General features: G+C 44.4%; 1 protein-coding gene across 1 annotated transcript in view; it reads left to right on the top strand.

Moving 5' to 3' along the window:
* The first annotated feature begins 3627 nt into the window (after window positions 1–3627).
* LOC137377644 (disintegrin and metalloproteinase domain-containing protein 12-like) overlaps window positions 3628–18127 on the top strand; it is a 369827-nt gene continuing 355327 nt past the window's right edge. Inside the window, exons 1-2 of the mRNA XM_068047522.1 lie at window positions 3628–4025; window positions 12774–12883. Of these exons, the coding sequence (XP_067903623.1) occupies window positions 3821–4025; window positions 12774–12883 (315 nt within the window). The 5' untranslated portion in view covers window positions 3628–3820. The remainder of the gene's footprint in view (window positions 4026–12773; window positions 12884–18127) is intronic.

Raw genomic sequence — 18127 nt, 5'->3', positions numbered from 1 at the left:
AGAGTGGGGGATATGCTGGGCCATGAGGTTACAGATTGTGGTTGAGTACAATTCTGCTACTGCTGATGGCCCACAGCGCCTCATGGATGCCCAGTTTTGCATTGCTAGATCTGTTCGAAATCTATCCCATTTAGCACAGTGATAGTGCCACACAACACGATGGAGGGTATCCTCAATGTGAGGACAGGACGTTGTCTCCACAAGGACTGTGCGGTGGTCACTCCTACCACTACTGTCATGGACAGATGCATCTGCGGCAGGCAGATTGGTGAGGACGAGGTCAAGTTTGTTTTCCCCTCTTGGTGGTTCCCTCACCATCTGTCGCAGATCCAGTCTAGCAGCTATGTCCTTTAGGACTCGGCCAGCTCGGTTAGCAGTGGTGCTACCGAGCCACTTTTGGTGATGGACATTGAAGTCCCCCACCCAGAGTACATTCTGTGCCCTTGCCACCTTCATTGCTTGCTCCAAGTGCTGTTCAACATGGAGGACTACTGAGTCATCAGCTGAGGGAGGGTGGTAATCAGCATGGGGTTTCCTTGCCCATGTTTGACCTGATGCCATAAGACTTCATGGGGTCTGGAGTCGATGTTGAGGACTCCCAGGGCAACTCCCTCCCTACTGTATACCACTGTGCCACCACCTCTGTTGGGTCTGTCCTGCCGGGACAGGACATACCTGGGGATGGTGATGGCAGAGTCTGGGACGAGGTCTGTAAGTTATGATTCCATGAGTATGACTATGTCAGGCTGTTGCTTGACTAGTCTGTGGGACAGCTCTCCCAACTTTGGCACAAACCCCCAGATGTTAGTAAGGAGGACTTTGCAGGGTCGACAGGGCTGGGTTTGCCGCTGTCGGTGCCTCGGTCAATGCCAGGTGGTCTGTCTGGTTTCATTCTTTTTTATCGACTTCACAGCTGTTAGATACAACTGGATGACTTGCTAGGCCATTTCAGAGGGTATTTAAGAGTCAACCACATTGCTGTGAGTCTGGAGTCACATGTCGGCCAACATATTTCCTTTCCTGAAAGGTTTTTACAACAACTGAGAATGGTTTCCTGGCTGTTATTAGATTAGCTTCTTAACTCCAGAATTCCTGATTTTCTTTTTAAATTGAAGTAGTTAATTGAATTCAAATTCCTCCTTTTGCTATGAACAAAGAACAAAGAACAGTACAGCACAGGAACAGGCCATTCGGCCCTCCAAGCCTGCGCCGATCTTGATGCCTGTCTAAACTAAAACCTTCTGCACTTCTGGGGCCCATATCCATCTATTCCCTTCCTATTCATATATTTGTCAAGATGTCTGTTAAACGTCGCTATCGTATCTGCTTCCACCACCTCCCCTGGCAGCAAGTTCCAGGCACTCACCACCCTCTGTGTAAAAAACTTGCCTCGCACATCCCCTCTAAACTTTGCCCCTCTCACCTTAAACCTATGTCCCCCAGTAACTGACTCTTCCACCTTGGGAAAAAGCTTCTGACTATCCACTCTGTCCATGCCGCTCATAACTTTGTAAACCTCTATCATGTCGCCCCTCCACCTCTGTCGTTCCAGTGAAAACAATCCGAGTTTTTCCAACCTCTCCTCATAGCTAATGCCCTCCAGACCAGGCAATATCCTGGTAAACCTCCTCTGTATCCTGTGGTTGGATTCAAAGAGCAATACCCTGGGTCTGTTTGTTACCAGTCCAGTAACAATACCACTACACCAGAACCTCCCGATAATGCTCAGTACCGTTCGTAACTTTTCAGATTTTGAATCAGTCCATGCCCACATGCAGCAAGACCCGGAAAGCATTCAGGTTTGGTTTGATAAATGGCAAGTAACATTCAGGCTACATAAGTGCCAGGCCATGACCAACCCTAATGAGATAATCTAACTATACCCCCATGACATTCACTGGCTGAGTCACCTACCATCAACATTCTGGGGGTTGCCATTTACCAGAAACATAACTGGACTGGCCATATAAATTCTGTGGCTACAAGGGCTGGTCAAAGGCTGGAAATTCTGTGATGAGTAACTCCTGCCTCCCCAAATCCTGTCCACTATCTACAAGGCACAACTCAGGATGTGAATACTCTCCACCTTCCTGGTTAGGTGCACCTCTAACAACACTTATGAAGCACGACACCTGGTAAAGCAGTCAACTTGATTGGCACCCCATCCACCACATTAAACATTCACTCCCTCCACCACCGACGCACAGTGGCAGCAGTGTGTACCATCTATAAGATGCACTGTAACAACTCACCAAGGCTCCTTCAACAGCACCTTCCAAACCCGCGACCTCTACCACCTAGAAGGACAAGGGCAGCAGATGCATGGGAACACCACCACCTGCAAGTTCCCGTCCAAGCCACACACCATCCTGATTTGGAATTATATCGCCGTTCCTTCACTGTCGCTGGGTCAAAAAGCTGACAGCACTGTGAGTCTGCCTATACCATGTGGACTGTAGCAGTTCAAGACAGTGGCTCACCACCACCTTCTCAAGTGAATTAGGGATGGGCAACAAATGCTGGCCTTGCCAGCGACGCCCACATCCCAAGAAAGAATAAAAAAGGGTTTTACCTTCTTGAGCATTCCTGATTTTCATCATTCCACCACTGGTGATTGTGCCTTCAGCTGCCTTGGCTTTGAACTCTGAAATTCCTTCTCTAAACCTCTGTACCTTTCTTTCCTCATTTACGATGCTTTGTAAAGTCTACCTCTTTAACCAATATTTCAATCATCTGCCTGAATGTATCCTTAAGTGGCTTGGTGTTAATTTTTTTGATAATCATCTTGTGAAACATCTTGGGATGTTGCACACAAATGCAAATTGTTGTTGTGCTGTAATCTAATTTTGCAAATCATTTGAATAAAGACCTGTTTATAACATTGTGTAGACTGCAGTTTGTGCGATTTCACAAACTGATTGCTGAGGAGCAGAATTGATGAAGATACAAATTCTGGAAAATGTTAAGAAAATTTTGGAATCCATTCTATGATTCCATGAAAAACAAAAATTACTGACAATGTAAATTGTTCAGAACAGAGAGTTTGTTCCTGAATGTCACACAGTCGGTTCTGGACTGAGACTAATGCCTGCAGTATTCCCAACAGAAGAGAACAGACAGTCATATATTCTGGGTCATTTTCTCCATCTGAACATGAAGCATATCTCCAAATGAAATGACAAGCTGTACCGCACTGCTCTCTGATATAACAGTATGTCCCACAGGGTTTCACACAGCAATATACATCAGTCAGCAGAAAGTGGGAGAAAAGTCATGGGAATTGCAAACAAGAATAGTCAGAAAGGGAGGTTATGAGAAGGGTTTTTCTGTTGGGCAGAGGAGCAGCCAGGCAGGAGAATGGGGAGAATGTTCCAGAATGAGGGGTGTGACAGCTGAAGATTCTGCCAGTGATGGTGGAGTGGGAGGGGTTGAATTTCAGAGTTACATACACCTCTCCCTTCAAAGGAGGCTCAGCACTTCCCTTTCATAGAATCATAGAATTTTACAGCTATTCAGCCCATCGCGCCTATATCAACTCTTTGAAAGAACTTGGTCTTGTTCCCAAATTGTTCAGGGTTTCCGTGTTACACTTCCTCCTCCTACTTCCTGGGTAAGGCTGGGGCGGTTACAAAGTTACTTCTCACATGAATTACTGACTGACACAGATTCAAAAACAAACTGAGACAGAGACAGATTGACAGCGCGAAAGACAGAGGAACTCGAGGGGAAAGGAGATTGACGAGGAGGACAGACAGAGGAAAGTGTGTTAATAAAGGGAGAGAACTTTGAGTTGGAGAACAACGGGTTGTGATTATTCACAATGTTTGGCAGCAATGTGTGTTTGGTATTTCTGATCTGGTGCCAGGTTTTAAGTCTTTCAGCAGCAGAGAATGAAGAGACAACTGGTGACCATGTGATGGGTCTCAGAAGCGGGACATTGTTAAAAGTCCCCGGTCATTCACCAGGAGCTGAGTGGGACACGGAGATTAAAGGAGCTACTGCAAATGGACAAATAACTGCTTCAGGTGAGGAAGAACAGTGACAGTTTTAGCCTCAGTGCATCTATATGTCAATAAATACTGAGAAAATTGGAAATATTGAAATGCTGAAAATACTACAATGAAGAAATGGTCTTGGTACGGCACTGGCATTGTTTAGGGGGTATAACACGTGAGATTGGGACAGTAATTGAGAGTGGGGTATGGGAATGTTACAGTAACTGAATGGGGTATGGGAGTGATACAATAACAGAGTGGGGTACAGGAGTGATAGAGTATGAGAATCAAACAATATTACAGCACAGAAGAAACCATTGCATAACTGCTGACTGTCTCCAGTCAGTCCAATTCTCCAATCGTATCTCATTTATTTTACATTTTTTAATTGTCAATTTTCCACTATAATGCCATATCTTACATTGTAGTTTCATCAGGATGATGCCAAAGATGTAAAACTGCAATCATGAAAAGAGATTTGGGAGAATAAGACTGTTTCTGTTGGAGTAGAAAGATATTCATAGAATCACATCGAGTCGTACAGCACAGAGGAGGCCATTTGGCCCATCGGGTTGATGCAAGCTCGACTAAAGAACAATCAGTTCGTCCCACTATGCCGCTCCTTTCCCATATCCCTGCAATTTTTATCTCCTTTAAGTATTTATTCAATTATGAAGGCTATTATTGAATCAATATCTATCACCCTGTAAGGAAGTGGATTTCAAATCCTAACCACTCTTTTTTTTATTTGCTTATGGGGATATGGGCATCGCTGACCAGGCCAGCATTTATTGCCCATCTTTAAATGCCCATAAAAAGGTGGTGGTAAACCGCCTTCTTGAACCGCTGCAGTCCCTGTCGGGTAGGTACACCCATAGTGCTGTTAGGAAGGGAGTTCCAGGATATTGACCCAACGACAGTGAAGGAACGGTGATATAGTTCCAAGTCAGGATGGTGTGTGACTTGGAGGGGAACTTGCAGGTGGTGGTGTTCCCATGCATCTGCTGCCCTTGTCCTTCTAGTTGATAGAAATCGTGGATTTGGAAGGTGCTGTCCAAGGAGTCTTGGTGAATTCCTGCAGTGCATCTTGTAGATGGTACACACTGCTGCCACTGTGCGTCGGTGGTGGAGGGAGTGAATGTTTGTAGATGGGGTGCCAATCAAGCAGGTTGCTTTGTCCTGGATGGTGTTGAGCTTCTTGAGTGTTGTTGGAGCTGCACCCATCCAGGCAAGTGGAGAGTATTCCATCACACTCCTGACTTGTGCCTTGTAGATGGGAGACAGGCTTTGGGGAGTCAGGAGGTGAGTTACTCTCCACAGGATTCTTAGCCTCTGACCTGCTCTGGTAGCCACAGTATTTATATGGCTACTCCAGTTCAGTTTCTGGTCAATGGCAACTCCCAGGATGTTGATAGTGGGGGATTCAGCGATGGTAATGCCATTGAATGTCAAGGGGAGATGGTTAGATTCTTTTTGGAGATGTTCATTGCCCGGCACCTGTGTGCATGAATGTTACTTGCCACTTATCAGCCCAAGCCTGGATATTGTCCAAGTCTTGCTGCATTTCTACACAGACTGCTTCAGTATCTGAGGAGTCGCGATTGTTGCTGAACATTGTGCAATCATCAGCGAACATCCCCACTTCTGACCTTATGATTGAAGGAAGGTCATTGATGAAGCAGCTGAAGATGGTTGGGCCTAGGACACTACCCTGAGGAACTCCTGCAGTGATATCCTGGGACTGAGATGATTGACCTCCAACAATCACAACCATCTTCCTTTGCGCTAGGTATGACTCCAACCAGCGGAGAGTTTTCCCCTGATTTCCATTCACTCCAGTTTTGCTCGGGCTCTTTGATTCCATACTCAATCAAATGCCGCCTTGATATCAAGAGCAGTCCTTCTCACCTCACCTCTTGAGTTCAGCTCTTTTGTCCATATTTGAACCAGAGCTGTAATTAAATCAGGAGCTTGAGGTTTTTATAATCATTCATGGAATGTGGGCATCGCTGGCTAGGCCAGCATTTATTGCCCATCCCTAATTGCCCTTGAGAAGGTGGTGGTGAGCTGCCTTCTTGAACCACTGCAGTCCATTTGGGGTAGGTACACCCACAGTGCTGTTAGGAAGGGAGTTCCAGGATTTTGACCCAGCGACAGTGAAGGAACGATGATATAGTTCCAAGTCAGGATGGTGTGTGACTTGGAGGGGAACTTGCAGGTGGTGGTGTTCCCATGCATTTGCTGCCCTTGTCCTTCTAGTTGGTAGAGGTCGCTGGTTTGGAAGGTGCTGTCTAAGGAGCCTTGGTGCATTGCTGCAGTGCATCTTGTAGATGGTACACACTGCTGCGATTGTGCATCGGTGGTGGAGGGAGTGAATGTTTGTAGATGGGGTGCCAATCAAGTGGGCTGCTTTGTCCTGGATGGTGTCGAGCTTCTTGAGTGTTGTTGGAGCTGCACCCATCCAGGCAAGTGGAGAGTATTCCATCACACTCCTGACCTGTGCCTTGGAGATGGTGGACAGGCTTTGGGGTGTCAGGAGGTGAGTTACTCGCCTCAGGATCCCTAGCCTCTGACCTGCTCTTGTAGCCATGGTATTTATATGGCTGCTCCAGTTCAGTTTCTGGTCAATGGTAGCCCCTAAGATTTTGATAGTGGGGGATTCAGCGATGGTAATGCTGTTAGAATTAGAATTAGAACATTACAGCGCAGTACAGGCCCTTCGGCCCTCGATGTTGCGCCGACCTGTGAAACCATCTGACCTACACTATTCCATTTTCATCCATATGTCTATCCAATGACCACTTAAATGACCACTTAAATGTTGAATGTCAAGGGGAGATGGTTAGATTCTCTCTTGTTGGTGATGGTCAGTGCCTGGCACTTGTGTGGCACGAATGTTACTTGCCACTTATCAGCCCAGCCTGGATATTGTCCAGGTCTTGCTGCATTTCTACACGGACTGCTTCAGTATCTGAGGAGTCATGAATGGTGCTGAACATTGTGCAATCATCAGCGAACATCCCACTTCTGACCTTATGATTGAAGGAAGGTCATTGATGAAGCAGCTGAAGATGGTTGGGCCTAGGACACTACCCTGATAACTCCTGCAGTGATGTCCTGGAGCTCAGATGATTGACCTCCAACAACCACAAGCATCTTCCTTTGCGCTAGGTATGACCCCAGCCAGCGGAGGGCTTTTCCCCCTGATTCCCATTGACCTCAGTTTTGCCCGGGCTCCTTGATGCCATACTCGGTCAAATGCTGCCTTGATGTCAAGGGTAGTCACTCTCACCTCACCTCTTGAGTTCAGCTCTTTTGTCCATGTTTGAACCAAGGCTGTCATGAGGTCAGGAGCTGAGTGGCTCTGGCGGAACCCAAACTGAGTATCACTGAGCAGGTTATTGCTAAGCAAGTGCCGTTTGATGGCACTGTTGATGACACCTTCCATCACTTTACTGATGATTGAGAGTAGGCTGATTGGGCGGTAATTGGCCGGGTTGGACTTGTCCTGCCTTTTGTGTACAGGACATACCTGGGCAATTTTCCACATTGCCAGGTAGATGCCAGTGTACTGGAACAGCTTGGCTAGGGGCGCGGCAAGTTCTGAAGCACAGGTATTCAGTACTATTGCCGGAATATTGTCAGGACCCATAGCCTTTGCAGCATCCAGTGCCTTCAGTCGTTTCTTGATATCACGCGGAGTTAATTGAATTGGCTGAAGTCTGGCATCTGTGATGCTGGGGACTGCAGGAGGAGGCCGAGATGGATCATCAACTCTGCACTTCTGGCTGAAGATTGTTGCAAATGCTTCAGCCTTATCTTTCGCACTGATGTGCTGGGCTCCCCCATCATTGAGGATAGGGATATTTGTGGAGCCACCTCCTCCAGTTAATTGTTTCATTGTCCACCACTATTCACGGCTGGATGTGGCAGGACTGCAGAGCTTAGATCTGATCCGCTGGTTATGGGATCGCTTAGCTCTGTCTATCGCTTGCTGCTGACGCAGTTTGGCACGCAGATAGTCCTGTGTTGTAGCTTCACCAGGTTGACACCTCAATTTGTGGTATGCCTGGTGCTGCTCCTGGCATGCCCTCCTGCCCTCTTCATTGAACCAGGATTGGTCTCCTGGCTTGATGGTAATGGTAGAGTGGGGAATATGCCGGGCCATGAGGGTACAGATTGTGGTTGAGTACAATTCTGCTGCTGCTGATCGAAATCTATCCCATTTAGCACTGTGATAGTGCCACACAACACGAAGGACAGTATCCTCAATGTGAAGGCGGGACTTCGTCTCTACAACGACTGTGCGGTGGTCACTCCTATCAATACTGTTGTGGACAGATGCATTTGCGGAAGGCAGATTGGTGAGGACGAGGTCAAGTGTGTTTTCCCCTCATGTTGGTTCCCTCACCACCTGCCGCATACCCGGTCTAGCAGCCATGTCCTTTAGGACTCGGCCAGCTCGGTCAGTAGTGCTGCTATCGAGCCACTATTGGTGATGGACATTGAAGCCCCCCACCCAGAGTATGTTTTGTGCCCTCGCCACCCTCAGTGCTTCCTCCAAGTGCTGTTCAACATGGAGGAGTACTGACCCATCAGCTGAGGGAGGGCGGTAGGTGGTAATCAGGTGGAGGTTTCCTTGTCCATGTTTGATCTGATGCCATGAGACTTCATGGGGTCCGGAGTCGATGTTGAGGACTCCCAGGACAACACCCTCCCTACTATATACCACTGTGCCACCACCTCTGCTGGGTCTGTCCTGCTGGTGGAACAGGACATAACCGGGGATGGTGATGGCAGTGTCAGGGACATTGTCTGTCAGGTATGATTCCGTGAGTATGACTATGTCAGGCTGTTGCTTGACTAGTCTGTGGGACAGCTCTCCCAACTTTGGCACAAGCTCCCAGATGTTATTAAGGAGGACTTTGCAGTGTCGACAGGGCTGGGTTTGCCGTTGTCGTTTCGGATGCCTAGGTCGATGCCGGGTGGTCCATCCGGTTTCATTCCTTTTATTAGGCTTTGTAGCAGTTAGATACAACTGAGTGGCTTGCTAGGCCATTTCAGAGGGCATGTAAGAGTCAACCACATTGCTGTGGGTCTGGAGTCACATGTAGGCCAGACCAGGTAAGGACAGCAGATTTCCTCCCCGAAAGGACATTAGTGAACCAGATGGGTTTTTTACAACAATCGACAATGGTTTCATGGCCATCATTAGACTAGCTTTTAATTCCATATTTATTAATTGAATTCAAATTCCACCTTCTGCTGTGGTGGGATTTGAACCCAGGTTCCCAGAGCAATACCCTGGGTCTCTGGGCTAATAGTCCAGTGACAATACCACTACACCACCGCCTCCCTGCCTCCTCGCTCTTATATTTTATGCCTTGGCTAATAAAGGCAAATATTCCATATGCCTTCCTAACCACCTTATCTACCTGTGCTGCTGCCTTCAGTGATCTATGGATAAGTACTTCAAGGTCCCTCTGACCCTCTGTACTTCCGAGGGTCCTACCATCCATTGTATATTCTCTTGCCTTGTTAGTCCTCCCAAAATGCATCACCTCACACTTCTCAGAATTAAATTCCATTTGCCACTGCTCCGCCCATCTTTATCGGCCTGTAATCTAAGGATTTCCTCCTCACTATTTACGACACCACGAATTTTCGTGTCATCTGCAAACTTATTGATCATACCTCCTATATTCACATCTAAATCATTAATGTACACTACAAACAGCAAGGATCCCAGCACCGATCCCTGTGGTACACCAGTGGTCACAGGCTTCCACTCGCAAAAACAACCCTCGACCGTCACCCCCCTGCCTCCTGCCACTAAACCAATTTTGGATCCAATTTGCCAAATTGCCCTGGATCCCATGGGCTCTTACCTTCTTAACCAATCTCCCATGCGGGACCTTATCAAAAGCTTCACTAAAGTCCATGTAGACTACATCTACGGCTTTACCCTCATCGACACATCTAGTCACCTCCTGGAAAAATTCAATAAAGTTAGTTAGACACGATCTCCCCTTGACAAAGCCATGCTGACTATGCCTGATTAATCCCTGCCTCTCCAAGTGGAGATTAATCCTGTCCCTCAGAATGTTTTCCAATAGTTTCCCAACCACTGATGTTAGACTCACCGGCCTGTAATTACCTGGTTTATCCCTGCTACCATTCTTGAATAATGGTACCACATTTGCTGTCCTCCAGTCCTCTGGCACCTCTCCTGTGGCCAGAGAGGATTTGAAAATTTGTGTCAAAGCCCCTGCTATCTCCTCCCTTGCCTCACATAACAGCCTGGAATACATCTCATCTGGGCCTGGGGATTTATCCACTTTTAAGCCCGCTAAAACAGCTAATACTTCCTCCCTTTCAATGCTAATATGTTCAAGTATATCACAATCCCCCTCCCTCTCTACACCTACATCGTCCTTCTCCATAGTGAACACAGATGAAAAGAAATCATTTAAAACCTCTTTGCTCTCTTAATGACTTTTTTAAGTACCCCCCACACTTTCTATACTCCTCTAGTGCCTCCACTGTTTTCAGTGTAGGGGGGTACTTAAAAAAGTCATTAGGGGAGCGAAGAGGCGACAAGAAAAACATTGGCGGGCAAGATAAAGGAAAATCTTAAGGCGTTTTATAAGTATATTAAGGGTAAGAGGATAACCAGAGAAAGAGTAGGGCCCATTAGGGACCAAAGTGGCAATCTGTGTGTGGGGCTGGAGGACATAGATAAGGTTTTAAATGATTATGAAAGGTAAATCGTGTTTGACTAATTTGCTAGAGTTCTTCGAAGCTGTAACAAGTAAAGTGGATAATGGGGATCCTGTAGATGTAGTATATCTGGACTTCCAGAAGGCATTTGATAAGGTGCCGCACAAAAGGTTAATACACAAGGTAAGATCACATGGGGTTATGGGCAATTTATTAGCTTGGATAGAGGATTGGCTAACCAACAGAGATGAGGAGAAATTACTTCTCTCAAAGGGTCGTGAGTCTGTGGAATTCACTATCACAGAGTGCGGTGGATGCCCGGACATTGAGTAAATTTAAGGAGGAGATACAGATTTTTAATTAGTAATGGGTTGAAGGGTTATGGAGAACGGGCAGGAAAGTGGAGTTGAGGCCGAGATGAGATCAGCCATGATCGTATTGAATGGGGAGCAGGCTCGAGGGGCTGAATTGCCTACTCCTGCTCCTAGTTCTTATGTTCTTATAGATAGGTTGAGTGATTGAGCAAAAATCTGTCAGATGGAGTATAGTGTGGGAAAATGTGAAACTGTTCACTTTAGCAGGTTGAATAAAAAAGCAGAGTATTACTTAAACGGAGAGTGAGTGAAGAACTCCGAGGTGCAGAGGGATCTAGGTGTTCTAGACGAGTCACAAGAAGATAGTAAGCAGCTACAGCAAGAAATAAAGAAGGCTTGATTGAAATATATAAGATCCTGAATGGTCTTGACAGGGTGAATGTGGGTGAGTCCTGAACGAGGGGGCACTATTTGAAAATTAGGGGTCGCCCTTTTGGGACAGAAATGTTTTCTCTCAGAGGGTTGTGTAACTTTGGAACACTCTGCCTCAGAAGGTGGTGGAGGCGGGGTCTGTTTAGTATAGTTTAGTTTAGTTTAGAGATACAGCACTGAAACAGGCCCTTCGGCCCACCGGGTCTGTGCTGACCATCAACCACCCTAATCCTACACTAATTCCATATTCCTACCACATCCCCACCTGTCCCTATATTTCCCTACCACCTACCTATACTAGGGGCAATTGCGAATGGCCAATTTTAAGACGGAGGTAGATAGATTTTTGCTAGGCAAGGGAATCAAAGATTATCGGGGGTAGATGGAAATGTGGAATTCGAGACACAAACAGATCAGCCATGATCTTATTGAATGGCGGAGCAGGCTAGAGGGGCCGAATGGCCTACTTCTGCTTCCAATTCGGATGTTCCTCTGCTCCCCAGTTGGCCCACTTTTCCTTTTACCACCATTTTACTATTTAACTGAAGGGAATCAAGGTAAAAGCTCTCCACTGGTTGGCGTCATACCTATCCCAATGGAAGATGGTTCATCGAATCATAGAAAGTTTAAGGCACAGAAAGAATCCACTTGGCCCATCGTGTCTGTGCTGGCCAAAAAATAATCCACCTATTCTAACACCACCTCCCAGCATTTGGTCCCTAGCCCTGCAGATTATGCCACTTAATTGGTTGTGGTTGTTGGAGGCCAATCATCTCAGCCCCAGGACATCACTGCAGGAGTCCCTCAGGGTAGTGTCCTAGGCCCAACCATCTTCAGCTGCTTCATCAATGACCTTCCTTCACGGAAACTACTGTTAGGGTCATTGGTGCTGAAGAATTCCACTACTGGGGCCTGCTGGTACTGGTAGTTCCTAGTGGTGCTGATGCTCAGAATTCCTTGTGCCAGGGTCTGCTGGTGTTGAGGGATCCAGTGCTTGGGTACTGAAGGTTCACACTACTTGGGTCTACTCACACTGCAAGTTCCATTTCTGGAGTCTGCTGGTGGTGGGTGATCCCAATGCTGGGTCCACTCACACTGGAGATCCCATTTCTGGAATCTGTTGGGCCTGGCACCTACTCATACTGGCAGATCCCAGTGCTGGAGTTTGTTGGTGATGGCAGATCCTAGTTCTGGGGTCTGCTGGTGCTGGGAGAAGTCAGTTTTACAGACTGTAACTGTGCAGCATGTTAAATAATGCAAACACTGTGCACTGACCTTTGTTGAAATGCCATTAAATCTCTGTTTTAAGCAGGTTATCGATCTCGCCAGGAAAAGCTTTTTGAAGAACTGAAGGATTACAAGTTTGTATTCCCACAAATCTTATCAGGGAAACGGAAACGGAGTGTAGCCGTCCTGCCGCAGGTAATTAATCTGATAACGTTCCACAGTCTGATCACATTAACTCAACCCAACCTGCTGCTTCCGCCCAAAGATGTTTTCTAAATACATTAGGAGCAAGAGGAGAACTAAGGAAAGAGGAGGGCCAATTAGAGAACAGAAAGGTAACTTGTATGTGCAGGTGGAAGACGTGGACATTGTTCTTAATGAATCCTCTGTGCCTGTTTTCACAAAAGAGGAGAATGAAGCACTCCTCCTCATTAAGGAGGAGTGTTAAATATTGGATGGGATAAATAGTGAGGGAGGAAATATTAAGGTGTTTATCACCTTTTAAAATAGCTAAATCACCAGACCTGATGAAATGTGACCCAGATTGCTAAGGGAAGCAATAGCAAAGCTCTGACCATTGTTTTCCATTCCTTATTAGCTACAGTCTTAGGAGGACTGCTAACAGTCATACCATCGTTTAAAGCAGAACAAATCCAATCTGGTGAATTCCTGTCCCATTAGTCTACTCTTTCACAAAGTGATTGAATATGTTGTTAACAACGCTATCAAGTGGTGCTTACTGACTGTTGTGGGACAACTCAATCACCACACGAGGATTTGATCATTTATTTAAGGGTACGCACGGAGAGACCACCAAGGGCAGTCCGAGATAGTACTCTGATTTTACACTCAAAGATACAAAACTTATATACTGTTCTTGTCACACAATATGGTCAAACAATGGATAATTGATCATATGTTCTTATGAATTCACAGTTCTAGTCTTATCAGTGCTCACAACAGATGTCTCCAGTCTTGGTCCTTTATCTGTTTGTTTCACACGAGTCAAACATTTCACATTGTGCAGCCTGGGCTGATTCGGCTTCACCATTCACTCTCTAACCTTGTCTTTTACCCTCACAGCTTGTTTCTCTCTTTCCCATCCTGACTTAACTATATTCTGCTGAGCTGCCTTTCTAATTCACATTTTATGTCTACTTAACCCCTCAGTCCCCCCTTTTGGCCCTTGGTCCAGCCCAAGATGGCCAATAAATCTAACAGTGATGCATACAATCCCATTGGCTCTCTGCCACTCAGATACTGGCCAGGTATCGAGTTTTAGTGTTGCAAAGGCAATTGATGACACCATTTCTATAGGTCGTCCCTGCAGTAAAGGCTCATAGACAACCTGTCTAGCCCCCATGTTCCCATAGTCCCATGCTGATTGTCTTTTCTTGTGTCTCCTCCTGGCCCTGTAACTATCTCCCAGAATCCCTCTGCCTTGACATCTTGTCTATACTTCCTATTTCCTAAGTTTTCCCATTTAATCATACTACAAAGAAGGATTCTAATAAATCTAAATATTAGAGTTTAAAATGGGACATTCTCCCCTTCCATGGATCATTGTCTGAGCATTAGTGCTATTACTACCTCATCTGTGAATGCTTATATGGTGGTGGCAACATCCATGGATCTATGGCCCAATCACACTCAATCACAAAAGTGTCATATTACATTCATTACAATATCACGATCCTTCCATCATGCATGAACTCAAAAGATTCTTCAGCTTTCTCTTTTCCTGTATCCATCTTATGGTTAATTCTTCCTGAATATTATTATTTTTCTAGCCCTTCAACTGTCTTTCTGAACTTTAATTTTACTCCCTCTGATCATTAATCAATGTGTTTCATTTATCCTGATTATTGTAAAGTCATTTTCTCTTTGCAGTGTGTGCCAATGCCTTGATAATGTAAAATGTTGTCTGACTCTAGTGGCCACATTAACCATTTCATGCCATGCTGTTTGTCAAGTAGGTAAACATGTTTGAGACCCGTTCTTCAGTGCATTTCACCATGCATTTTGCATGGTAGTTGCTCCACATGTAACAAACCACATCTGCACACTTACATCGGTATCCCAATATCGTGCCACACATTCTCAACTCTCAGGTGATCTTATCAAAAGATCAAAATGTCAGGGGCCCGGTGGTGTCTGTCTGAGATCTTTATTCATCTCCCCCTGCATGGTCCCAATGTCTCGGGTAGTGGCAAGACTTTCAGATGTAACATGAGAACATAAGAAATAGGAGCAGGAGTAGGCTCTCTTAAAAACTCATCGGCAAGGATACAAATGTCTCCAAGAGAAAACTATCAAATTACCAGTCTTATCTACACTTTCCTGACATTCACTAGAAAGTTCTAGGCTTCTTGAAAATTCTACACTATATTAACTTAACAGTTTGAATTCTAATTTCACAATTGTTTATCCCCAGAATTCCTTTATTAGCTCTTGCATCAGCCAGATCTGATTGCCAATTCCCATTAATTATAATTCTATTTCATTTTGATCCCTGGAGAACTTTTACAGTCCAATATTCATAATATCTTTAAAACAGAACTCAAACATTCCCATTTGATTCCAGGTATTACCATATTTTGTTTGTTTTTTCCTCTATCTTAGATGACATTTTAATTTCTTAAAAGTAACTTGCTAAATTACACTGGATTTTCGACATCTCAGATTATTCCAGATTCAGATAACAGTGTTGCTGGAGTGACAGGTTTTATTAATGTCCCATTTAATATCTCCCCAAAAGAAACTTTGTTTTTTATACTTAGGAACCACCCAGACTGCTTTTTTCAATTTTCTAAAAATTTGATTCTTCCCTTAAATCTCAAATAAATTTCCCTTTGAGTGCTTTAAATCACCACTCATATCAATTTAATTTTAATTCCAATTTCTTATGCCCAGACTTGGTGGTATTGCATGTTCTTTTTAGAGTCATAGAGAGTTACAGCACTGAAACAGGCCCTTCGGCCCACCACGTCTGTGCCAACCAACAACCACCCATTTATACTAATCCTACATTAATCCCCTACCACATCCCCACCATTCTCCTACCACCTACCTATACTAGGGGCAATTTACAATGGTCAATTCATCTATCAACCTGCAAGTCTTTGGCTGTGGGAAGAAACCAGACCACCCGGTGGAAACCCACGTGGTCACAGGGAGAACTTGCAAACTGCACACACGCAGTACCCAGAACTGAACCTGGGTCGCTGGAGCTGTGAGGCTGCGGTGCTAACCACTGCGCCACCCTTTACATGAAAGACAGAATTGCTTGCAATTATCTCTCTTTCTCAAGCACTTTATCTCATAGATAACAGATGCTGTGACATTTGTTGTCTGCAGTTATGTTCTTAAAGCTGCTGGATCTCTTGCAGTGGCATCAGTTCTCATGTGGCCCTGGAACCTACTGTCAACCTGCTTAAAAAAAACACAAAGAATCCATTGTGGCTCTGCCCCAAAGCCCAATGGGTTGATTTTACTCTCAGCAATGCAAAAATTGTGTGGTGGATTAAATGGAAAAACAACAGCTGCAGCAGGGTTAATTTCTTTGCTTGTCTGCAAGAGAGTGGAGCCAAACATTCTCAGCTGCGTCGTTTTACGCAACTTTTTTTTCCCCCAATCGAAAAGAACTAAACTCCATTTTAAACTGATTTGTTTCCATCCTTTTGGTATCCTAGGGGTTTTAAAACAACAAAATCATTAGTAATATTATCAACTTCAAAGGAAACCATCTCCATTAGAGAAGACAGCATTTTAGATTAATCTCCAATTGTTTCCAAAATTTTAGCATCTTTTTTTAAGAGGTTTCTAACCCAAGGATTTTTTTTTCATATAACAAAGATAATTCCAAATTCCAGTTCACGGCAATAACATTTAAAATTCAAAACTGCCAATATTTTTGAGCAAGATATCCGGAATTAAAGCCTCCTTCAAAACTTGACATAATATACTTCGAATACATTGTGACTACAAATGAAATTCCAGTTTTCTCAACCTAACAGGTTAGTTAACCTTTATAGTATAAACTTAATTCAGACTTAACTGATAACACTTATAACCTACACACAGAACAGAATAGCACATGCTTTTTTTTTTAAAGGAAAGGTAAATTATGTCTTTCTTCGGGCGCCTTTTCAAATGACTGTAATAAAACCAAAAACTGAAGGAAAAAGTTATTTAACATTTTTACAACAAAAGATTTAACAGCTTAAATCTTTTCCATATCTCCTTTGCTTATCCTTCTCTCCCTTAAAACAATATCCAATTTCTGACATTTGTGACTTAAAAACAGTCAGTAAGACATGAATTCAACGTAAACTGCAAAATAAAGCAATTGCAGATTTTAAATTTTGGTCCTATTAAAACAAAGTGTTTTAAACTTCAAATTGGATTTCTGCCAGGCATCTTCAGACATTCAAGGCTGAAGCTTATCTCTTGCAAAATTGTTCATTGCCTTTTCACAGTTGCAAAACCAACTTTTACATTTCAAATATAATTCAATTTTATATCCCATTCCTGGGTGCACAATATTAAATTGAAATGAACACTCAACAATCCCTTTCCCACTCATTCAATTCCAAACAACTTAGAAAAATTGATTTCAAAGTACCAAAAATCTGTGTTAAATTCCCTGTCCCGATGCCAAGGAACACACGCAGGTTCAATTAGTTCACAACCAAAACATGACTCAAGGTTACCACAAAAATATACACGTGTAAAAATAGAACAAGTAACAGACTACAAAGACACAGTAACTTGTTTTTTCTCACTTGAAATTTCACTAAAAACATAGTCTTTTTATGTTGCTCTGCCATAAACTTAGTCATGGAGCCCTCCGGGCCCCAGTCGAAATGCATTTCATTATTCAACTTTTTCTCTGACATTTTGATAGCCTCCTGATTGCTGCCCAGCACGGTCTCCTACCCCCTTCGTCTCTCCTGACCAGCGCAGCTTTACATCCTGTTTACCTCACGGTAAGTGGTTCGGACTTCGTGTCCCACCAGTGAACCTTTTCTGGGGTAAGCTTACTGCCCTAACTATGGGCGGTAAATTAATATACTCACCTTCTTGCAGCACCGCTCCGATGGTCCGGTGTGAGTATCCTGTTAACTACACCAAACTGTTGTGGGACAGCTCAGTCACCACACGAGGAGATTCAGGTACAGGTTGCGATCATTTATTTAAGGGTACGCACGGAGAGACCACCAAGGACAGTCCAAGATAGTACTCTGATTTTACACTCAAAGATACAAAACTTATATACTGTTTTTGTCACACAATATGGTCAAACAATGGATAATTGATCATATGTTCTTATGAATTCACAGTTCTAGTCTTATCAGTGCTCACAACAGATGTCTCCAGTCTTGGTCCTTTATCTGTTTGTTTCACACGAGTCAAACATTTCACATTGTGCAGCCTGGG

Source organism: Heterodontus francisci, chromosome 1, assembly GCF_036365525.1.
Source record: "Heterodontus francisci isolate sHetFra1 chromosome 1, sHetFra1.hap1, whole genome shotgun sequence".
Classification (NCBI taxonomy): Eukaryota; Metazoa; Chordata; class Chondrichthyes; order Heterodontiformes; family Heterodontidae; genus Heterodontus; species Heterodontus francisci.
The sequence above is the reverse complement of the archived record's forward strand: the minus strand, read 5'-3'. Positions and strand labels throughout refer to the sequence as shown.